At 38.7% G+C, this 25,650-nt stretch overlaps 1 protein-coding gene across 2 annotated transcripts in view; it reads right to left on the bottom strand.

Moving 5' to 3' along the window:
• Fnta (farnesyl transferase alpha) overlaps positions 1-25,650 on the bottom strand; it is a 248,398-nt gene that overhangs the window by 28,470 nt on the left and 194,278 nt on the right. For both annotated transcript variants that reach the window (XM_090374220.1, XM_090374221.1), the window contains one exon: positions 4,201-4,381. In XM_090374220.1, coding sequence (XP_090230346.1) covers positions 4,201-4,381 — 181 coding nt within the window. The remainder of the gene's footprint in view (positions 1-4,200; positions 4,382-25,650) is intronic.

The following is a 25,650-nucleotide window of genomic DNA, read 5'->3' as shown; positions in this document are numbered from 1 at the left end:
CCAGATCCTTGACATAACGTAGCCGCGACAATGTCCCCTGCATACACACTACTCAGACTCCCTCCAGTCACTATCTGGCAGAGTAGAAGTAGCAAGATTATAAACTAGCTGATCCGGAAGCCTCATAGAGAGTTACCAATATGTTCGGTGTACTAACTGGCGGCCAGCCTGCGAAAACTGTTTTAGAGCTGTACCCTTGAAATGTAAGAAAAGTTTGGGACTCGCCGTGATGTTCATCATAACCTCAAAAGACATCAGTCATACTGCATGATGGAATGAGTAAGCTGAATGCTGATGGCATCCTTACTCTCACTCAGACAACAGATATGAGGAAAATAAATTTAAACTGATGAAAGATGGTTGCAAGTTAACTATATGGAAATTTTGTTTTCAGCCAGTAGGTAATTGATTGTTGGAACAAACCTTCATCTTTGGTCCATGAGCCTACCACAGACATTCTTGAAGGTATTCCAAGGTGTGCTTGCCTGGGAGTGTAAAATGCTTATGGAACTGATATTCAGGTGGTATTCAAATCAAATGGACCTATTTCAGCAAAATACAGTTGGTCTGTGACAGCCAAATCTTCTGTTTGCACCTCCATGATGGTGGGACTCTTAGTAACCCTGGGTATAACCCTCATGTGCAAGTCCTGAAATACGGCACCTGTGCATTCACTGGACGTGACCACCCAGGTGCGAACCAACGTAAACAGGGCTTCAGGTGTGGTACCCACACCACACAGAAGAATGGCATCCCTCGGTGTTATCTGGCAATACCAGGTGGTAGATGACTCATCAACCGGTGAAATACTGCTACTTTGCTTATTAGAGGCTTGAAGTGGTGTAGCCCATTTTTCGTCTCCAGAGCAAAGCTCCGGCAACCCCCGATCACTTCCATCATGCAGTATAATTGATGTCTTTTGAGGTTATGTTGGACATCATGGCGAGATCCAATCTTCCTTACATTTCGAGGATACAGCTCTAAAACGGTGTTTGCAGGCCAGCCACTGGATCCAGATAGCCTACTGGATCGGATGTACTGGTAACTCTCTACTCTAGGAGGCTTTTGGATCAGCTAGTGTATAAACTAGCAGCCTCTACTCTGCCAGTTGGTGACTGAAGAGAGTCTGAGTAATGTGTATGCGCATGATCATTGTCGAGGCCATGTTATGTCAAGGAGTTGGGTATATTCTTACCATGCATTTGCCATATCCAAAAATTTCATTACTTCATACAGCACGTCCTCACAACCTTTTCTTACTTCTGAATACACTATGAATTGTCAAACTAATAGAACAAACTTTATCTGTGAAAAGATCTAAACCTCCCAAACACTTCCTCTTCATTTCACAAATATTTCATTTCATTTCATTTCATTTCACATAGTCTCAGTTTTAATTTCAATGATGTCCATTTCCATTTACATTCTGCCAAACCCCATGTACTTTTTCTAACAGAACCCCAGTTATTGGTTTATTCAATCACTGCTCATCTCAGTTGTCCAAATTATTCACTGTATGATGCCTTTCGTTTCAATGGTGGTACTTGTGCATATGTCTGTTTTGATATTCTCTATCAGAGACTAAGTAATTGGAATATCCTCTGTTTGATATTCTCTGGCTTAAAATCTTTCTACCACATTCTGTCAAATTCATCTGTTGCCTCCATCATTCTCCCAACTCCACTAATCACTTGGAACTCTTTGACTTCCTCTCTTTGAAACGTGACTTTCTCCATCTCTCCTAACAGGTGAGGTAATTTTCCTTGCTGATTTTAATGTTTGCAACTCCAGCTGGTCAAGAGGCTGAGGATTTTGAAATTACTAATGGCCTTGCACAGATTGTTTGTTTACCTGCCAGAATACCAGAAAATCCTAACCACACAGCCAACATGCTTAGGTCTTTTCCTCACAAACAACCCTTCTAAGTACACAGTCAAGGTGAATGCTTCTCTAGGTACCTCAGATCACAACTTGGTGATGGTCCTTCTCTCATGGCCATTCTCTACCTTATGTTGTTTGGCATTACAAGAATGCAAAATGGGATGATCTTCAAGATTTCATTTCTTCTTTTCCTTGGTCAAATTACTGTTTCAAATCTTCTGATGTCAATGTTTGCTGAGATTGTGTCAGTGAAATTATTCTTGTAGAGATGAAATTTTTCATTCCATACTGCACCTTAAAATCTTGTTCTTTATCTAAACCTTGGTTTTCCAATAAATGTGCTAAGGCTGTTCAAAATAAGAATGTTGTATATCTTTATTTACTTGTATTCAAATCTCCACATTCTTTTTCTGCCTGCACAAAGCTCACAACAATGTAAAGCAGTTATTAATCAGTCCAAAATAGATGTCAAACAGGCTACGAGTAGAAAACTTGCTTCTTGTCAAAATGGTAGCTGAGCATTCTGGTCTCTTGCCAAAACCAGTGGTCACAACTTTTGTCCATCTCTGTTCCCACCTTTGTCAAAACTAGATGGTTCTATTGCCACTTCAGCTAAAGATAAAGCTGACCTGCAAGCAACCTATTTTAATTCTAACTTGTGCATGGATGATCTTAGCAAACCACCTCCCACCATTCCTAGTAAACTCCATTCAGTGCCTCCTGTGGTCTTCTGTGAAAAGGATGTCAAAATGATTTTGATGAACCTTGATGCTAAGAAAGCTCCAGATCCTGATGATATTTCTCCACTTCTCCTTAAAACCTGTGCTCCTGAACTTACTCCTGCTCTGTGTTGCCTTTTTTCACTTTCTTATTCCAGAGAAATAAGAAAATAAGAAATAAGAAATGTTTTTCCTTCTGCTTGGAAATTTGCTCATATCCACCCAGTCCCTAAAAATAGTGATGAATCCCTCCCATCCAATTATCTTCCCAATACATTTACTTCTATTCTTTCTAAAGTAATGAAGAAATCAATTAACTGCCAACTCTAATGGTTTACATCTTACATCTAATGGTTTAGAAACTGTTTTTTGTAATTGCCTATCCAGTTTTCTCTCTAACCACTCACTGCAGGTAATGGTAGTTGGCTCTGTCTTCTAACTTCTCCACTAATGCTGGTGTTCTCCAAAGTTCAGTTCTTTCTCCCACTCTTTTCCTCTTGTATATTAATGACCTTCTTCCTTGACTGGAAATCCTATCCATAAGTTTTGTTGATGATATCATATTGCATTTTACCTTCCAGTTTGATAAATTTTTCCCTGCACATATAGCTTCAACTTCTCAAATATCCACCACCAAATCCTTAAATGCTGATCTCCAATTAATTCTCCAGTTGGATAAAGATAACTTAGTTGATTTCAATCCTTATAAAAATCAGCCAAAATTATTCTTCTGCACCTATGCTTATTTTTGATGATGCTCTGATTTCTAGGCAAGATCATATATCTCTATTGACGGATTAACCTGACTTCTAATCTCTCTTGGCATAAGCACATTACAAATATTGCTTGCTCTGCATCTAAAAAACTGGGTTTTCTCTTTTGATCGCGGCGTTACTTTTCTTCCAAACAGCTGTTCACTCTACAAATCACAAATCCGTCCTACTGTGGAATATTATTCCCACATCTTGGGCGGTGCTTCCAAAACATTTCTCAGGCTTCTAGATTCCATTCAAAAGCAGGCAGTTAGGTTAATGACTCATCTCTAACAGAGTCTCTCTACTCTCTCCCTCTCTCATGGACGTTCTGGTTCTGCTGCATACCTTTCTACAGATACTTCCACGGGCATTGTTCTTCTGAACTGTCTTCTATAATTCCCACTCTCTCTTCCAAGCCACAGAAATAACTTTTTTTTCCCCCTCATTTATTCCTTCAACTTCTGTTTTCTGGAACAACCTCCCTTCATACATATTTTCTGAATATTACAATCTATGGAAATTCAAGTCCAATGTCAAAAAGTATCTTCTTAACCTTCAGCCCATGCACAGTACTAAGTACAATATGCACTAATACCTCACATGTTTTGGATTTTCATAAAAAAAAAAAAAAAAGAAAAGAAATCTAGTGTTGTGAAAGTGGATAGTTTGAATAAATTTAAGGATGAACTAGACAACTAAAAGAGGGGGTTTGGACAGGTGATGTGAGAAGTGTTTTTTTTTTTTTGCTAATGCTATATAATCTTGCTTATACAGAATCATTTGCTATTACCAATACTAACACTATTTTATTTTTGTTTCATGTTTGTAGAAATGCAAAAATATACCTGTAATGCTTTGTGTAGGCTGCAGCTGTCACCTCCCCCTCCTCCTCCTCGCAGCAAACGTTCCTCTAAAAAGTCAATCATAAATGCCAACATATAAGGAGATCTACACTTTGCATTGTATAATTCTTCTAAAAAATTCCAAACACTGGGATATGTTGTAAGATCTTTATCCTGTAAAATACTGACAAAAATAACAGTATTTAACATATAAAATCAGAAATTTCAAAAGAAACTGCTTAACAAGCATTAAGTATTTCAGATCTTTGTGAAGTTTTAAAATACAATTCTGTGTTACAGTCAACTAACTGATTTATTAATTTTGTATTTTTCTGTACAGGTGGTCCTCATTATCCAAGGGTAATTGGGAATCAAGAAAAGGCCACTTAAAATGTAGACCAAAATCCATTCCATACAAAATACATTAATGAAAATAAGGCCTCAACACAATACTAAAATAAAATAAAACAAAAATAAATTATACTAAAAATCATTGTGAAAAAAGATTATTAAGTATGTATTTATTTTTCAATATTTAGATACTTTAGATAAAAATATTTGAATATGAATGTAGATGGATGCTGTAAGATTATTCTGTGTGTTCTGTATTAGGTGGAGGAAAGACATGTTAGGAAGAGCAGGATTACTAAGAGGGAGGTCTATTCTAGAAGAACATGCTTCAGATTTAAAGAATAAATGGAGGGTTGTTTGTTTTCTTTGGTGTAATTTATCAAATAAAATTGTATAATAGCATGGCAAGACATTTTTCACTTCATGTTTCGCCTTGGCAGCATGATCATAGAGAGGATCTATAGCAAATTTACCTGGGGGCTTCAATAAATTTTCTGAACATCCTCCATAATCCCATTTATTTTTCTATGGGGACTTAAATTAATATTACCATTCCTGCTAGTCCTCTTTTCTTCAATAGTTAACTGGTCTAACTCTGCCAGATCCTCATTTGTTAATGGAACTGCATGTGATTCAATCAATTCTCTGACATTTTTGTCAACCTCATAGAATCCTGAATCTTTTGCAAGGTTGGCTGCTATAGCTGAATGGTCAAGCATGAGATACAGAAGTGCATGTGTTTCAGTGACTGTGGTACAAGCTTGCATTCCTCTGACCTCAAGCGGTTGTCCTGGAATATAAACGAAATCGATTTATTCATTTGGGATTTCAGTTTGGATTTGTTTACCACTGAATTCTTCAAATGGCATGAACAGTATCAATATATAAGTTTTTACAGCAGATATTCATCAACCAAATGGAACTTCCTTCCAAGCTTGTTCAGTAATAAATATTAAATTTGCTCAAAAATCTTCCATATTTTCTTTATTGGCTATGTCAGTTAGTTTTGAAAATTAATTTTAATTTTTTAAAAGTAAGGCTTTCGAAAGAATTATAACTCCTTGTCCATGGGTTATATTATGGACATTGTACATGGGTAAAAATACAATCTTAACATTAGAACACAAGCAATGGAAAAAATTCTCTTAACAGAAATTAAATTCACTTTGTAACTGCAAAAAACTGAAGATAATGACAATTCCCCACCATAATGCAAATAATGCAGGGCTTCACCATTACCTTCTTTTAAAGGCAAAATTACAGTACAATCAAATTAAGAAATTACCTGATCAGGATCAAGGCAATACAAATGGAAAAATATAAAATACTTCTAAGTCATAACAGAAGGCAACCTTGCCAACTATACATATCAGCATGCCACAGAAAGATGGCCAAGGTCTTCATTCATTAAAACTCTGGGGAATGATACCTATGTCTCTAAAACAGATCAGAAAACTAAGCAGGCACACCTCAGCTTATTATACAAAGAGTTTACTTTGTCAATACTCTCTCATTTTTTGGACTGTGTTCTATCCACAGATGGATCTGATAAGAGTAGATGGGCATATTTATTCATATAGGCAAATTGATGTAAGAAAGCAAGCTTATATAGAATCACCTATTTAAAAAAAATAAATAAATAAATAAAAAAATAGAGACTTTGATTGCCCATCTATTTAATAATTTGTCCAGTCCTTAAATTTATTCAAATTATCCAATTCCACAACACCAGATTAACGTTTATTCCAAAAATCAATTACTCAAGAACTGAAAAGACATTTCTTCATATCTATCTGCAACCAGTTTTGCAATTTATATTTTTAACCTTCCACATGGAAAAGGGAGAAAGCCACTAGCATTTAGTTTACTCAACCCATTTAAAACTTTAAACACTTCAAGCAGGACTACTCACAAATGCCAAATTCCAGACAATGCAATTTACAGAATGGAAGTCTTTCTTAGTAAGAGTGTGCTTGCATACCCCAACTAATCTAGTTGCTCATCTGTTCACTAGTCCTGACAAATCTATATCCTTCCTAAAATGAGGCTTACAAAACTGTAAGCATTAATCAAGATGCAGCCTAATCATTGCTTCAGGCAATAGGATAATCACCACTTTGTCCCTTCTGGCAAAATTCCAGTATAAAATTGGCAGAAACTGACGAGTTTCACCAGCAGCCTCTCTGCACTGATTAAAGAAATAATGCAGGACCATCTAGACAGAAATGATGTTATATAGCAATCACTATGATGCAGTAATGTAAAGTGAATGTAAAAAACTATTTGGACATCATGTACTTAGATTTCACATACCGTTCCACATAAAAGACTGCTGTACAAACTGGAGCAGTGTGGCATATCAAGCAAGTTCCTGTTATGGATAAAGGAATGGCTGAGTGGGAGAAGACAGAGAGTAATTAGCACTGCTGTAGTCGTAAAATTAGCAGAAAGTATACTTTATGAATGTTATTAATGTTATAACGTTGAATATTTTAATATTTGTTTTTTCAAGTATTTCAAAAACCAGAAGGTATATGCTATTCACCTAAAAAAACAGCATGTGTACTCTGTATGCACGAAAGATGCTTCATTTTATATGAAAACTTCCTTGACTTGGACAAGGTTAAAGGGTTGGGCCTTCATAGTCGTTACGTGTGCAGTTGGAAATTCTAAGAGAAGTAACACAGTAACACTTCTTGGAGTGCACAAAGTTACATAATTTTCATACCATAATTGATCACAGTATCACAAACAGCTCCAAATGTATTTTTCAGAAATTGTTGTTCAAATTCATTAGATGAGTTATGGTCATGTTTGATGTTCATGTAAATGATTTCATGCTCTACTACTATTGAAACTTGTGGAGGGTCTACAACAGATGGTTGGGCTGAAATATGATTTTGTTTCTTTTTTGGATGATGTAATCAAAGCTGGTTGTTGCAGTATATACGTGTAGTCGGTTCAGGAATCAACTGAAAATCCTCAGGTAATTCATTTGAACTCAAATTTTTTCTGGATTGAAATCTTCAGGAAGCCCTTGAATATAATTTCATGATGTTGACAGTTCAGCTTCTTGATGAGAAGTTCACATACAAGGCTGATGTTGATCAAAATCTTGAGAAGCAGATTTTTTTTTTCATTCTCTATGTTTTTGAACTCTTTCTTTTGTCAACATGGGAGACTTTGAAGCTTTTATTCTTGCATAATATTACTACCACTACTTAGCTCTACCGAATCACAATTAGTGACTGAGTTAGCGTCATTTAGGAAGTGATGTCATTTCCATCTCTTAATATGAATGATGTAATGTTTTATTCTCACACCCACTACTTACTCCACTGAATCAACTTTAGTAACTGAGTTAGCATCATTGGCACAATTTAGGAAGCTACGCCATTTCCGTATGAAACTTTTTTTTTTCTAATTGGTTTAGCTTCAGTCCAAAAATGTAGTAAGTGCTGCCAAAGATGTTTTCACATCAAAATTCGAGAGGGTATAGGGCATATACCTATGTATACCCTCCACTTCAGACCTGGTGGTTAGCAATGGGCTATTCTTCTTGGATTAATGTTATTAGTGCAGTCTCCAAAGTCCAGAGGTGCTAGGCCAGGCCCATTTATTGTTCTCAATATTCATTAATGGTATTGATAAAAGCATATTTATCAGGATCGATGTCTACTTTGCAGATGATACAAAGGTTGACATGGTGATTAATAACTGTAATCAGGGTATATGTTACTGGAACAATTAGACAATCTGTTTGTGATGCTATCTGAACACAATTTCTTTCTTCCTTTTTTTTTTAAGTGGAACTTTATTGCTTAAAAATTGTTTTTTAAACTTTTGATTCAAAATCATTAGTGTAGTTATTATTTGTGATTCTGATAAAGTTGGTGATTTTGTTCATTATTTTCTTAAGAAACCACAGTGGACTTCTGTTGGCAATGTGCTGTATCAATAAAAATATAAAAATTTTGCTGATAATAATGTTAAATTTTTCAACCATTGTTATAGTATTGATATACTTGGAGGTTTTCCGACGTAGTTTTGTAGCAGTGTAATTAGTACCAGCAGAGGACTAAAAACTATAAATTTACAGTTTTTACAAAAAAAACTATAATTATTTTAGTTTGCAAAACTATAAAATTTATAATTTTACAAACGTGTATTACTTATGCTACTTTATCACATAGTAAGTAGCATAATCTAAAAGAGTGTACTTTGTACAGCCATTAAGTAAACAAGATTAGTGAAGCATTATTCTTTTTGATCTCTTAGTTTAGCATATTGTTTTTAAATTAAATTTAGACTAAAATTATGCCTCAGACATAGAATAGCAAAGCAAGGGGTTCAAAGTAGGAAAGCTTTGATCCAGGGGAGAACTTCAAAGGCAGTTCTCCAACGAAACAGGATTATGTTGTGTTTTACTTGTGCTCTTTTTTGAGAAGCTACCTCAAGCAGGCCATGATACAACTACAGAGGATGTCTCAGTGTGTTCACTGACGATAAAGTTAAGAGCAAACTTGATGTTCTGATGAGATTATATGAGGGATTGAAGAATAAATAGGGTTGATGACCCCGAAGGATTAAGGATCTATCAAGCAAGCACTCAGCTGCCTAGCACAATGCTTGATCCCTTGTTCAAAAAACAAGGGCTCAAGATGACACAAAGCCATCCTCTGCAGCTGATATCCTTGGTCCCACAGGAAGTAGCCAAAATTGGTGACTAAATTATCAGGAAAATGGGCAATATTCTGTGAAAAAAAAAAAAAAAAAACAGGAAGAATAGGACTAGATTATGTCTGCCAGGAACTAAAGTTAATGCCACTGGAGAGCAGCTATCATCTTTTAAGAGCACAAAAGGTGAGAGTGTCTGAAATCCTCTACAGACAGAACAGGAAGAAGAACACGATAAGAGCCTTGTCAATCATGGGAATGTTTTCACAGAGATAAATAAATTTTCTGTTTATATTCTGGGATGGCCATACAGTCCGAGGAGTTCACAAGATAGAGAATATAAGAAACAACCATATTTAGCAGTCACTGGCTTGAACCCTGGTCACTCAAGGAGCATGTACCCTTGTGCATGACTGCTAGGAATGGGATATACTTGAATAGAGGGGGAGGGTACAAGAATATTTGCTGATGCTATTGAAGTAGTGATATGTGGGTCGGAAAACTGCTAGCTTTGGGGGGGGGGGGGAATACACACTAACAGTTTAATCAAAGCCACAGGTTCTGTTACGACTTAGAAGAATTCTCCATCCATCTGTCTAAATTCTCTAGATCTTGTTACAATAGCATACCCTGACTACTATGATTAACTACTCTGCCATTCTTCATATCATCTGCAAACTTAGACATTACGCCAGATTTGGGTATGAGAGTAGCTCCGTGCGGACAAAGTTTTTACGGCTACAGTTAATAGAGATGTTTTTCTTATATTTTTGCTGTTTTATTGGCTTAAATTGGCATATTAATTTATTTTCTAGAAGTAGCTTTATATTCCTAGTTATGATGCTTAGTTTAAATTGAACTTAGATAGTTCAAATTAAATTATATTTAGCCGTTTTATTGACTTCATTATTATACTGAATTATTTTCTATAAGTAGCTTATAGACCTAGTCAGGCTCCTTGGTTTATTTTGAATTTAGATACTCATTTTTAAAGTTAATACTAATTAATACTTAGTGTTAGTAGATTTACCATTTGTAACTGGCCGCCAATTGTTACATGATATTTAAATTAAATTATATGAAATTGAATTAGATAAAGATTTTGTAGGTTATTACTTAGTATTGGTAAGGGTGTCCAATCCACATGTCGGACAAGATTTTGCAGCTCCGGCGAATGCTAAGTTTTTAAATTGTATTTAGCCATTTTATTGACTTAATTGTTATATTAAATTATTTTCTATAAGTAGCTTATAGACCTAGTCATGCTCCTTGTTTTATTTTGAATTTAGATATCGATTTTGAAAGTTAATCATACTTAGTGTCAGTGGATTTACCGTTCGTAACTTGCCGCCATTGTAATACGATACAACGTATAACCCGAACTAAATAGCATAAGGTTTAACGTAAAACTAGATAGTGAAACACAAAGCACTGTATTAGAAATCTGTTAGCTTTGTATAGTATAGTATTATCTATTAATCAGTAAAATTTATTAAACTCATTAAATTTCATTGTCAATTAAATTGTACTTTTTAACTAAATATATACGACGATCTAGATTTTACAAACATAACATTATAAATTAATACATATAACTTGATAGGAGATACGAAAGTCATAAAACATAACTCAGAGATAAATACTCGATACTGAAATATATATATATACAGTAAACCCCTCATTAAACCGGACTAATAGGGGCTGCGAGGTGTCCGTTTTAATGAAAGTCCAGATTATATGAAATATGCTTTGTAATGTGGGTAAAGCTCTTATTTAAACAACATAATATATGTGGATAACAGTAAAAACATGTTTATTTTACATTAAAAATATGTGATAAATATATGTATACGACTGTCTGAACTGCAGCCGTGAACCAGGTTGTTTGTGCAGCATGAGCCATCACGGCCCAATGACCTCGGACACAATACATATGACCTTAGAGCCCGATCGTTGGTTGATTTTTACACTTTTAAATTTTTTTAGAGCTTTCCAGATTAAGCGACATATGGATTACAGGATCGGGATTAATGAGGGTTTACTGTGTGTGTATATATATATATATATATATGTGTGTGTAATGTTTAAAATGTTGCATAGAATAAAAAGGTATTCAGTAAATGAAAGATTAATGAGTCAGGTATTACAGATGCACCTAAAAGCACAAAGCAGTATTAGCAAGCAAGAGTATATATAAGTTTGTATTAATAAATTGAATAAACTGTGCATAAATGGATGTGAAAGTTATACAAAGTGCCAATAACTAAAAGGGTAGTATAGTTGAAAAAGAAGTGTAGTAGATATGTGAAAGGTGAAAGAATGTTAATATCCTATAAGTTATGATGAATTAAGCAAATTATGGGTTAAATTACAAAACTAACAGAAGGTTGGAGAACTGTAAAGAAAAATTAGTACAGCACAATATCAATAAAACAAAAAATAAAAATAGAAAGTGGTACAGCTGTCATCATATATGGGAGGAACATATTTAGGTAATGGTTGAACATTATACTCATATACTCCTTCCACAATGGGAGGGAGTATATGAGAGCCTTGTCGATCAATTTGGCCCTGGAAATATTGTTCAAGGCACAAGGGGTAGAATTTTTTCAACATGGTCTGTACTTGTTAACAGGAGAGACTGCTTCTACAGGGATGGGATACACTTAAATAGAAAGGGTGCAAGAATATTTGCTGATGCTATCGAGGCAGTGTTAGGTGGGTCGGAAAACTGCTAGCTTGGGGGGGGATACAAGGACTAATAGATTAACAGTAGTCACTGGCAGAGTTGAAAGTGATTCTTGCACTGCTTCTATTGGAATGAGCAGCAGCCTGGAAAACTAGTGTAGAGTATTTCAGAGACTGCTGGGAGTCATTGCGGTACAAGTAAACACATGGGTTGTGTTAGGGTAGCTAAGAATAGAAACAGGTGCACGTATACTTGCATGTACACCAATGCTAGGAGTTTGGTAAATAAATTTTATGAATTTCAGGTATTGCTCAAAACACCAAAGGCAGATATTGTTGGGATTTCAGAGACGTGGTGTCACCCAGATATAAGGAATGCAGAACTGGAATTTGGGGAGTACAATGTGTAAAGGAAGGATAGACAGGATAGGAAGAGAGGAGGGGTTATGCTATTAGTTAAGAAACACATAAAATCCAAGGAAGTGAAGCCCAGTCGACATCGCTGGACAGTGCAGTGTCGAGTCAGTTTGGTGTGACATAAGCATTGGGAGATCAAAATTGAGAGTAGGAGAGTGGCCTAAAGACTCTGATGAGTACAATAAGAAACTGTACAGGGAAATAGAATGGGCCAGTAAATCAGAGAGTCTTATAATGGGGGATTTTAATTTCCCAGATATTGACTGGAATTTGTGGATTGGTCACTCACACACGAGCAAGGCTTTTGTGGATTTATTGGAAGATCTGATCTGATTATCAGTAGTGATTCTTCATGCATTAAGAATCAGCAGATAAAGGAATCACTAGGTGGCAGTGATCACAGTGTGCTGAAGTGGGATTTACTCAAAGAGGTAACTACCATCAGGGGTAAAGGGAAGGGTTTTTGCTTTCTTAAAGGCGACTATGGTGGTCTGAGACAGTATTTAAATTCTATACAGTGGGACCGACTGATGATGTTACCAACAGCACATTCAAAATGGGACACATTCAAAGAATTCATCTTGGAAGTTACTAGGCTTTACATACCAACTAAGAAATATTGTTCAAGGTTTAGGCCTAAATGGATGTCAGATAAACTAATGAGACATATGGTGGAGAAGAAAAATGCATGGGATACATATAAATTAATGGGTGACATGGAAGCCTACAATAGATATAAGCTGGTCTGTAACCAAGTCACAAAGGAGATTAGGCAGGCAAAGGCAGATTATGAGAAATCCTTGGCAAAAGATGCAAAGAAAAACAGCAAAGAGTTCAAAAAGTACCTATGTAAACTCTAGAAAGAAAGGGATGAATCAGATTGGTCCACTGGATATCGATGGTTTAACTGTTGATGATCCTGCTCAGGTGGCTAACAAACTAAATAAGTATTTTGCATCTACATTCACCATTGAGGCTGAGAGGAATGCCAGAAGTGAGTTAAACTCTGGCAGTGAGCTAGATGATTTTGTAATAACTGAGAGGAAATTGGAGGCAGCAAAGGAAGTAAGCAAACCCTTAGCCATAATTATGAGAGCTTCTTTGGACTCAGGGGAGGTACCCACTGAGTCCAAAGATGTGCAAATGTGACCCCAATTCACAAAGGAGGATCAAAGGGCAACACAAGTAATTATAGACCTGTTAGTTTAACTTCTGTTCCAGGAAAAGTAATGGAAGCACTGCAGGATCATCTCTATTACTCATTGCACGTGCACAAACTCGGCATTGTCATTGTTTCAAGTGCTCCTAATAATTGGTTGTGTTTTTAAATATAAGTTAATGACTAGAGTTTTACACATGTACCAGGGCAACAGCCAAGTGTTTTTATGTCTTCCGAGGTCAAAATCTTCAAGTTCTGTACCTTCGAACACTTCCAACAATCCTGTTAGTTAAATCGAATCAGGCACCTTTCTGCCGTAGAAGCTCGCCATTCCTACAGCTTGGAAGAATTTGCTTACTCATTGCCATCTTTACCATCTGCAACCACTGTCAAGGTCAGGAAAGAGGTGATAATCTCCCCATAGGTGAAGTGTCTCTCAGCATATGTCATAAAGTAAGTACTGTATTCTAAACTTTTATTCTTCCCACGAAGGTTAACCCTTACTATACCGGTGGCGACATGGCGCAGAAGCAATCTGAAACGTGCAGAAAATGCTCACAATCCACAAATTGTTGGATCAAGTGCAGTGGCCCCTGTAGGCTTGTTTTTTTGAGACCTGTTGTCTTTTAAAAAACTTAGCTCATGCCTCAGCCCAGTGGCGATCACGATGGCAATGTGCTGCATGCCATGGGCACAAAGTGAACACCACAGAATCAAAGGTAAGGGATAGCGTCTTCCCCCTCCCCACCTCCATCGCCAGCGGGCTATTCCGGCGAAGTTGACTACAGGTCACCTAATGCAAGCATGTCCAACTCCGCCACAGTTCTCCTAGCCGACACGCTCAGGTGCAAACTGATCAGGTCCTAGAGCAGCATGAGGAGCTCGTGTCAGAATTGAAGTAAGTTTACCTTATTGGAAAATATTCTGAGAAAGCTCTGCACAGAGAATACAACCCTAAGAGAGTCAAATACATAGGCTGGAAGACCTACAACATTCTACGCACCATTCTGTGTCCTTGCTGCTGGAATCAATCAGTAAGCCCATCCAGGATACAGACTCCTTACCTATGCAAATCGTTCAAAAACACTCGAAACAAATGGTTTCTGACTCCCACATCATGCGGCCCCCAACAGAGCCGTTATCTGCAAACCTTTCACCTTCATCCCCTGCCCCGGAAGTTGTGAAAGCATGGGGAAGAAATCAGCAATAAGCAGAAGTAATGTGCCTCCCAAGCAAGGCAAGGCTAGTCTTAGTAAAGAAACCTTTGTCAGCCGAGCAGATCAGAATCGTGATGCAGTTATTGGCTATAAACAAATTAATACCCAATAGGTATTAAGATCGTGCAACGTAGAGGAAAGAGGTCTAAACCATCTAACATATTTATGAGCCGACTTATCCCCAGAAACAACGGTGGAACAAATTGAAACCCTTCTGAAGCAGGTAGACATACGCAGTACCAGTACAGGGTTCCCACCAGGCATCCAAGCTATGCCTCTTTCCGGATCAAGGTCAAAGATCCCAATATAGAAAGGTATCTAAACGCAGATATCTGGCCTGCAAGTCTCCTGGTGATGCCATCTTTCGGCGACCATAATGTGCAACCAGGGGTACATGCTATCTCGAGACCAGAGGTGGGCAGGGTGCATCTCTCTCTCTGCATAGCTAGGCAGCAAACCAGACTGTACCTTTCAACCTAATGAAAGAAGAGCAGCAACCGTGCTGACTAAATCCTGCAATCATCTCGTCAAGTCTGATAACCAGATACAAATGCACATTACTAGTAGGCTGGGTCCTAGTGCCACACCCTGCTCAAGAGGAATCCACCTCCAATCAGCCACTATCTGCAAGGAAAGGAACTCTAGAAACTTAATCCAGATCAAGCCTGTCAACGATAAACATGTGAAATGCTTCATGCAGAACATCAGGAGCCTGAAGAACAAGCTCAGTGCCCTGATTGACATACTTCTAAGTGCAGATTACGACTTTGTTATCCTTATTGAAACCTGGCATCGTGATGACACGGACATATCGCCTTTAAACACCAACATCGGTTATCAGTCTATGCTGGTGAACAGGAAAGATAGGAAAGGAGGGGGAGTCTTAATCTGCCAAAGGCAACAGTTCCCTCTGATCAAGGCTTGTGCATACTTTGGTAACGATTCTGAGGCTGCACTGGGCTGCTATCTAGTTGATGGACTACAGTTGCTAGTATGTGCAGTTTACTTACCCCCACCCATTGCAGACCAATGCATTACTAATTTTTCTGCTTGGCTCATGACCTCTATCAAGTGCAACCAGAAAGTAAAAATTCTTGGAGACTTCAACCTGCCCCTGCCAGCTGCATCAAAGCTACTCGATCAGTTAATTTCGAATCTGTCGAGTCTCAACATCCATTGCATTGGTGTCCCCCCCTCTCTCACGGAGAAGCAACATTACAGAGAATCTTTTCCAGCCATGGGAGTGTTGAAGTTGTAGTCAGTTGTAATTCGGCATTTCCCTCCAACCACAGGCCAATTGAAGCTTCTCTCATCCTGTTGAAAGAATGCTATAACCAACCAACCAAACCAATCGAACTCGATTGAAAAGATCAGGAAAGCTGTATTTGATCCAAAATACCTAAAAATTGAAACAGCAATGGATCTCTTTAGGCGAACTCTCAGTGAAATCGATATAGAGGAAGCTGCATTTCTGCTTCAGAAATGGTTGTCTTTCATAGCTAGGAAGATGAAAAGTTGGTTCTGTGAGTTTGAAGTTGGACAGTAAATGGATGTTGGCTGGTGGCTGCACATGTTCAGACTGTTTTGAAAGAGAGAGTGGGAATTATAGAAGCCAATTCAGAAGAACAGTGCCCATGAAAGTATCTGTAGAAAAGGCATGCAGCAGAAACAGTACATTGATGAGACAGTGAGTGGAGAGACTCTGTTAGAGATGAATCATTAATTAACCTAACTGTCCCCTTCTGAATGGAATCAAGTAGCCTGAGAGAGGTTTTGGGGGCACCACCCCAGATGTGAGAACAATATTCCATGGTAGGGCGGGTTTGCGATTTATACAGAGTGAGCAGATATTTGGAAGAAAAGTAATGCCGAGAGCGAAAGAGAAAACCAAGTTTTTTAGATGCAGAGGAAGCAATATTTGTAATGTGCTTGTGCCAAGAGAGATTAGAAGTCAGGGTAATCCCAAAAGAGATATATCATTTTGCCTAGAAATCGGAGTGTCACTAAAGATAAGCATAGTTGAAGAAGAATCCTTTTTGTGAGATTAGCATTAGCATTAGTAGAGGCATATCATGCAGGAAAGCAAGCTTATTCAGCATCAGCCAAAAAAAAAAAAAAAAAAAACACACACCACTCCCATTTCACCCCTCCGTTCGTTCGAAATACCTGTCCAGTTGAGCTTTAAATTTGTTTAGGCTATCAACTTCAACAACAAGTGATGGAAGTCGGTTCCACCAACCAACCACCCGCTGGCCAAAGGCAAATTTCCGCACATTTATCCGACATCCGTCCTTCCTCAATTTGAATTTATGCCCTCTGAGGTGATTATTCTGAGCAAGATGAAGAATCCCACTGGCATTGAGCATGCTCAAACCCATTCAAAGCCTTATACACCTCTATCAGATCACCTCGCCGGTGCCTAGTCTCCAGACTCTGTAATTTGCAAAACTTAAGCCTTTCTTCGTAGGAGCAACCCTTCGTTCCGTTCACTAACCTTGTTGCCCTTCTCTGTACACGTTCCAGCAGCTCTACATCCTTCTTGAAATGAGGCCTCCAGACCTGTATACAGTACTCAAGATGTGGCCTAACAATTGCCTTATACAAGGGAATAATCACCTCCTTATCCCTGCTAGAAAAATTCCTGTATATCATTGACAAGACACCATGAGCTACTCTTGCAGCTCGTCTGCACTGCTCAGAGAACTTCATATCTGCCTGCACAATTACCCCAAGGTCCTTTTCATTCTCCACCACTGTCAGTGTTGTACCGCAGAGTTGATACGTTGCTCTGGGGTTACTGTTTCCCATATGTAGTACTTTACATTTGTCAATGTTAAACTTCATTTGCCACCTCTCAGCCCATCTGTTCAACCTTTCCAGATCCTGTTGCAGCAGCACAGCGTCAGTGGTGTCCTTAACAACCCTGCCAACCTTTGTATCATCTGCAAACTTGGACATTAAACTTGATATCCCATCATCAATATCATTCATAAACACCGAAAACAACAACGAACCCAACACTGAACCCTGAGGAACTCCACTAATAACATTAGTCCACGTTGAGCAGTGTCCACTGATTACCACTCTCTGTCTTCTGCCACTCAACCATCCCCTTATCCATAGCAGCAATTTGCCTCCAATGCCACACTGCTCCAATTTGTGCAGCAGTCTTCCATGTGCAACAGTATCAAAAGCCTTTCTAAGATCCAAATATATAATATCAAAGTTATTCCCTGCATCCAGTTCTTTTGTGACTACATCATAGTATCCAATCAAATTGGTCAGGCAAGACCTGCCCTTAACAAAACCATGCTGCGTCTCAGCTATAACTGAATTCTTGTCTAGATGATCCTGCAGTGCTTCTTTAACCAGTGCCTCCATTAATTTACCTGGAACAGAAGTTAAACTAATAGGTCTATAATAACTTGTGTCAGCCTTTGATCCTCCTTTGTGAATTGGGGTTACATTTGCACATCTCCAGTCTATGGGTACCACCCCTGAGTCCAAAGAAGCTCTCAAAATTATGGCTAGGGGTTTGCTTACTTCCTTTGCTGCCGCCTTTAATATAACTGGATAGATCCCATCCACCCCAGGTGCCTTTTTTATGTTTATCCTCAACAATCTCTCCTCCACTTTCCTCTCAGTTATTACAAAATCATCCAGCTCACTGCCAATGTTTACTTTACCTACATCATTCTCCTTCCTGAATAACTCCTCATGCGTGAATGTAGATGCAAAATACTCGTTTAGATTGTTAGCCACCTGAGCAGGATCCTCAACTGTTGAACCATCAATATCCAGTGGACCAATCTGATTCACCCCTTTCCTTCTTGAGTTTAAATATGTAAAGAACTCTTTTCTGTTTTTCTTGCATCCTTTGCCAAGGATTTTTCGTAGTCTGCCTTTGTCTGCCTAATCTCCTTTGTGACTTGGTTACAGACCAACTTATATCTATCATAGGCTTCCAGGTCACTCATTAATTTGTATGTATCCCATGCATTTTTCTTCTCTGCCATATGTCTCATTAGTTCATCTGACAACCATTTAGGCCTAAACCTTGAACAATATTTCTTAGTTGGTATGTAAAGCCTGGTAGCCTCCAAGATTAGTTCCTTGAATGCTTCCCATTTTGAGTTTGCTGTTGGTAACATCAACAGTTGGTCCCACTGTATAGAATTTAAATACAGTCTCAGACCATCATAGTCGCCTTTACGAAAACAAAAACCCTTCCCTTTACCTCTGATGGTAGTTACCTCCTTGAGTAAATCCCACTTCAACACACTGTGATCACTGCCACCTAGTGGTTCATTTATCTGCAGATTCTTAATGCATGAAGAATCACTACTGATAATCAGATCAAGAGTATTGCTCCCTCTTGTTGCCTCCCGAACATGCTGATGTAGAAAACAATCATCCAATAAATCCACAAATGCCTTGCTAGTGTGCGAGTGACCAACCCACAAATTCCAGTCAATATCTGGGAAATTAAAATCCCCCATTATAAGACTCTCTGATTTACTGGTCCACTCTATTTCCCTGTAAAATATCTTATTATACTCATCAGAGTCATTAGGCCTATAGCACACTCCTACTCTCAATTTTGATTTCTCTATGCTTATGTCACACCAAATTGACTCGACACTGCCCTGTCCATCAATGTCGACTGGTTTCACTTCCTTGGACTTTATGTGTTTCTTAACTAATAGCATAACCCCTCCTCCTCTCCTGTCCTGTCCTGTCTATCCTTTCTATACACATTGTATTCCCCAAATTCCAGTTCCGCATTACTTATATCTGTGTGACACCACGTCTCTGATATCCCAACAATATCTGCCTTTGATGTTTTGAGCAATACCTCAAATTCATCAAATTTATTTACCAAACTCCTAGCATTGGTGTACACGCAGGTATACATGCACCTGTTTCTATTCTTAGCTACCCTAACACAACCCATGTGTTTACTTGTACCGCAATGACTCCCAGCAGTCTCTGAAATATCCTGCATCTTGTTTTTCAGGCTTCTGCTCATTTCAATAGAAGCAGTGCAAGAATCACTTCCACCTCTGCCAGTTCCTACTGTTAATCTTTTAGTCCTTGTATCCCCCCAACTAGCAGTTTTCCGACCCACCTAACACTGCCTCGACAGCATCAGCAAAAATTCTTGCACCCTTTCTATTTAAGTGTATCCCATCCCTTTAGAAGCAATGTCTCCTGTTAACAAGTACAGTCCAGGCTGAAAAAAATTCTACCCCTTGAGCCTTGCACAATCTCTCCAGGGCCGAATTGATCGACAAGGCTCTCATCATATACTCCCTCCTATCGTGTCTGGGCAGAATGGAAGACACTTTCAAATTCAATCCTAATTCACGGCTTTTTTTCAACAGTGACCTGTACTTGCTAAGTAATTCCGCCGGTCTCCTACTCTTAATATCATTAGTGCCAACGTGTACAACTATATCACCTTTTGTGCCCTTAAAAGATGATATCCGCTCTACAACGTCATCAACCTTTGCCCCTGGCAGACATACCCTGGTCCTATTCCACCTATCCTTTTTACAAAGCATGTTCTCCGTTTCCCTGACAATAGAGTCACCAACAACTACTAGTTCCTGTGGGACCAGCGCATTCTGCCTTTGGGGTTGCCGCTGTGTTGCGTGATGACCAAGTGCAAGCTCTGGCGTTGATGTGGGCAGCTGAGAGCTTGATGGGCCCCTCAATTTATTTCCTTCGAGGGCATCCACCCTGTCCTTCAAGCTCTCATAAAGGCCTATAACAACGCTGAGTTGTCGCCTGATTTCCTTGCACTCCTTACATCGTGCACACACAAAGACATCCCCCTTGGCAGTATCATGTCCCGTACCCGACTGCTCCGCAAACATCAAGCAAACAGTGCATTTTAAAAGACTGTGATTCAGAGGGCAACTGTCCCCCTCAGTTCTCCCCTGAACCACAGCACTCCCATTAGCTTGAGCCTTTTGCTTTGCTGCTCTGGTCAGAGTCATGATTCCGATTTAATTCAATAAAATTTCAAAACAAAAATTAAATCCTTAAGTTATATTCCAAAACAGTTATAACGCTATATTTATTTTTTCGGTATCTAGTGTTTTCTACGAGTTCCCTTTATACAACTTCCGTATCACGTGTACTTCTATAGTTATGTATTAATTATTTGTTACGATAAAGTCGTTATATATATATAGAGTTAAAAATACAATTTAATTTACAATAAAGTTTATCAGATTAATAGATTTACTGATTAATTGCCAATATTATATTATGCACTATACTACACTAAGCTTATGCTATCGTGTAAAAATGGCGGGAATTCACGAACGGTACTTCTACGGACTCATAAGTATTGATTAGCTTCCAAATCTCGCTATCTCAATTTAGAATAAACTAAGGATCCTGACTAGGTCTATAATCTACTTATAGAAGATAATTTGATATAACAATTGGTTAATAAATCGACTAAATTTGGTTAAAAAAAAGAGACCTCTCGTTCAATTTGTAACACGTGGATTTGATACCGTTACCGATACTAAGTAATACCCACAAAATCTCTGTCTAAGTTAAACTTTAAACTAAGTATCGTAACTAGGAATATAAAGCTACTCTAGAAAATAAGTTAATATGACAATTTAAGCTAATAAATCAGAAAATAAATCAGGAAAAACTTCTCTGTTCCAAGAGCTTCCAGGAGCTACGTCCGCACAGGCTAACTTAGTTCCCAGAGATATAAGACAAGACTGAGTTTTAGAAGGGTTGAAATCAAATAAGTTGTCTTTGCCCCATTGGAGAATTACCTGAAGATCGCAATTTAAGGAACTGGTAGCAGATTTTTGAGAAGTTGAAGCTGATTGAGCAGCGCAAGGTTTCTCAAAATGGAAAGTGGAATGCAATGTGCTATCATCAGCAAAACTATGGCTAGGATTTCCAGTCAATGGAAGGTCATTAATATACAAGAGGAAAAGAGTGGGGGAAAGAACTGAACCTTGGAGGACACCAGCATTAGTGGAGAAGTTAGAAGATAGAGAGCCATCTACCATCACCCTCAGTAAGCGATCAGAGAGAAATCCAATTACAAAAAACAGTTGGCAAACCATAAGATGGAAGCTTGTTTAGAAGACCTTTAGGCCAAACACGATCGAAAGCCTTTGAGACATCAAGAGCAGCTACTTGTGTTTCGCCAAACCTTTCCATTGAATTAGTCCATAAATGGGTAACATAAGCCAGAATATCACCAGTGGATCGACACTGACGGAATCCATACTGGTGATCGTTGATCACACAGAAGGTTTCTAAGTAGTTTAAAAGTTGGCAGTTAATTGATTTCTCCATTACTTTAGAAAGAGTAGAAGTAATTGCAATGGGACGATAATTGGATGGGAGGGATTTGTCACCCTTTTCAGGAACTGGCTGGATAAGAGCAAATCTCCAAGCAGAAGGAAAAACACCTTTGGAATAAGACAGTGAAAAAAGACGGCAAAGAATAGGAGGAAGTTCAGGAGCACAGGTTTTGAGAAAAAGTGGAGAAATAACATCGGGACCTGGAGCTTTCTTAGCATCAAGATTTGTTAAAATACTTCTGACATTCTTTTGACGGAAGACCACAGGAGGCATTGAATGAAGCGTGTTGGGAATGGTGGGAGGTGTTTTACCAAGATCATTAATACATGAGTTTCAAGAAAAATGGGATGTTAGCAGGTCAGCTTTAACCTTGGCTGAAGTGACAACAGAACCATCTGGTTTGGACAGAGGTGGGAGCAGAGATGGGAAAACGTTGCGGCCCATAGCTTTGGCAAGAGACCAGAATGCTCAGCTACCATTAGGGGAAGAAGCAAGTTTTTTACTCTTAGCCTGTTCGAACTCTAGCTTGGACTGATTAATACCTGCTTTACAATTGTTGCAAGCTTTGGTGTAGGCAGAAAATGAAACTGAAGAGTTAGAAACAAGCCAATTACTATATGCAACATTCTTCTCCTGAACAGCCTTAGCACATTTATTGGAAAACCAAGGTTTAGATAAAGGACGAGATTTTAAAGTGGAGTGTGGGATAAAGGATTCCATTCCTACAAGAATAATTTCACCGACACGATCTGAGCAGAGTTGACATCAGAAGTTTTGAAACAGTAATCAGACTAAGGAAAAGAAGAAAAGAAATCTCGCAGGACATCCCATTTTGCATTCTTGTAATGCAAAACAACACGAGGTTGGGAATAGCCATGAGATAAAGGCTCCATTGGAGAAGAGAAAATCACTAGGTTGTGATCTGAAGTACCTAAAGGACCTCTCACTTCATCCGTGTACTTAGAAGGGTTGTTTGTGAGAAAAAGATCAAGTGTGTTGGCTGTATGGGTAGGATTGTCCAGTATTGTTGTAGGTATATTTAGCATTAGCATTTAGCATTAATAGAGGCATATGATGCAAGAAAGCAAGCTTATGCAGCATCAGCCAAACAAAAAAAAAACGCTCCCATTTCACCGCTCCGTTCATTCCAATTACCTGTCCATCTCAGCCTTAAATTTATTTAGGCCATCAACTTCCACAACAAAGGATGCAAGTCTGCTCCACCAACCAACTACCTGCTGGCAAAAGGCAAACTTCCACTCATCTATCCTGCATCTGTCTTTCTTCAATTTGAATTTATGCCCTCTCAAATGATTATTCTGATGAAGAGAAAGAATTCCATCATCATTGAGCATGCTCAAACAATTCGAGGCTTTATACACCTCAATCAGATAACCTCGCAGGTGCCTAGTCTCCAGACACTTTAATTTGCAAAATTTAAGCCTTTCTTCATAAGAGCAACCCTTTGTTCCATTCAAAAATCTTGCTGCCCTTCTCTGTATTCATTCCAAGAGCTCTATATCCTTCTTAAGATGAGGCCTCCAGACCTGTATACAGTACTCAAAGTGTGGCCTGACCATTGCCTTATATAAGGGAATAATCACCTCCTCATCCCTGATAGAAAAATTCTTGTATATCATTCACAAGACACTATGAGCTACTCTTGTAGACCGTCTGCACTGCTCAGGAAACTTCATATCTGCTTCCACAATTACCCCGAGGTCCTTTTCATTCTCTACCACTGTCGGTGTAGTACCACAGAGTTGATACGTTACTCTGGGTTTATTGCTTTCTATATGTAGTACTTTGCATTTGTCATTGTTAAATTTCATTTGCCACCTCTCAGCCTCTCCGCTCAACTTTTCTGGATCCTGTTGCAGCAGCGTACTAGCATTAGTAGAGGCATTTGATGCAAGAAAGCAAGCTTATGCAGCATCAGCCTGAAAAAAAAAAAAAAAAAAAAACCCCACTTCCACTTCACCCCTCTGTTCGTTCAAAATACCTGTCCAGCTGAGCCTTAAACTTATTTAGGCTATCAACCTCCACTACAAGGGATGGAAGTCTGTTCCACCAACCAACCACCCGCTGGCTAAAGGCAAATTTCCGCACGTCTATCCTACATCTGTCTTTCCTCAATTTGAATTTATGCCCTCTCAGGTGATTATTCTGAGCTAGAGGAAGAATCCCATCAGCATTGAGCATGCTCAAACCATTCAAGGCTTTATACACCTCTATCAGATCACCTCGCTGGTGCCTAGTCTCCAGACACTGTAATTTGCAAAACTTAAGCCTTTCTTCGTAAGAGCACCCCTTTGTTCCATTCACTAATCTTGTTGCCCTTCTCTGTATCGTTCCAGCAGCTCTACATCCTTCTTGAAATGAGGCCTCCAGACCTGTATACAGTACTCTAGGTGTGGCCTGACTATTGCCTTATACAAGGGAATAATCACCTCCTTATCCTTGCTGGAAAAATTCCTGTATATCATTGACAATACTCCATGAGCTACTCTTGCAGCCCGTCTGCACTGCTCAGAGAACTTCATATCTGCCTGCACAACCACCCCCAAGTCCCTTTCATTCTCTACCACTGTCAGTGTAGTACCACAGAGTTGATACGTTGCTCTGGGGTTGCTGTTTCCCATGTGTAGTACTTTACATTTGTCAATGATAAACTTCATTTGCCACCTCTCAGCCCATCTGCTCAACCTTTCCAGATCCTGTTGCAGCAGCATAGTGTCAGTAGTGTCCTTGACAACCCTGCCAACATTTGTATCGTCTGCAAACTTGGACATTAAGCTTGATATACCATCATCAATATTATTTATAAATACAGAAAACAATAATGGACCCAACACTGAACCGTGAGGGACTCCACTAATAACATTAGTACATGATGAGCAGTGTCCATTGATTACCACTCTCTGTCTTCTCCCCCCCCCCCAACCACCCCTTTATCCATAGCAGCAATTTGCCTCCAATGTCACACTGCTCCAATTTGTGTAGCAGTCTTCCATGTGCAACAGTATCAAAAGCCTTTCTAAGATCCAAGTATATAATATCAAAGCTATTCCCTGCATCCAGTTCTTTTGTGACTGCATCATAATATCCAATCAAATTGGTCAGGCAAGACTTCCCCTTAACAAAACCATGCTGTGTCCGAGCTATAGCTGAAGTCTTGTCTAAATGATCCTGCAGTGCTTCCTTAACCAGTGCCTCCATTAATTTTCCTGGAACAGAAGTTAAGCTCACAGGTCTATAATTACTTGTGTCAGCCTTTGATCCTCCTTTGTGAATTGGGGTCACATTTGCACATTTCCAGTCCATGGGTACCTCCCCTGAGTCCAAGGAAGCTCTCATAATTATGGCTAAGGGTTTGTTTACTTCCTTTGCTGCCTCCTTTAATATAACTGGATAGATCCCATCCACCCCGGGTGCCTTTCTTGTGTTTATCTTCAACAGTTTCCCCTCCACTTTACTCCCAGTGATTTCAAGATTCTGTAGCTTACTGCTAGAGTTGAATACACCTCTGCCATTCCCCTCGCTGAATAACTCCTCATGTGTGAATGTAGATGCAAAATCCTCATTTAGTTTGTT

Source organism: Mastigoproctus giganteus, chromosome 5 (assembly GCF_048544385.1).
Source record: "Mastigoproctus giganteus isolate SK-2022 chromosome 5, ASM4854438v1, whole genome shotgun sequence".
NCBI lineage: Eukaryota > Metazoa > Arthropoda > Arachnida > Uropygi > Thelyphonidae > Mastigoproctus > Mastigoproctus giganteus.
Note: the sequence above shows the minus strand (reverse complement) of the source record. Positions and strands in the feature narration are given on the sequence as shown.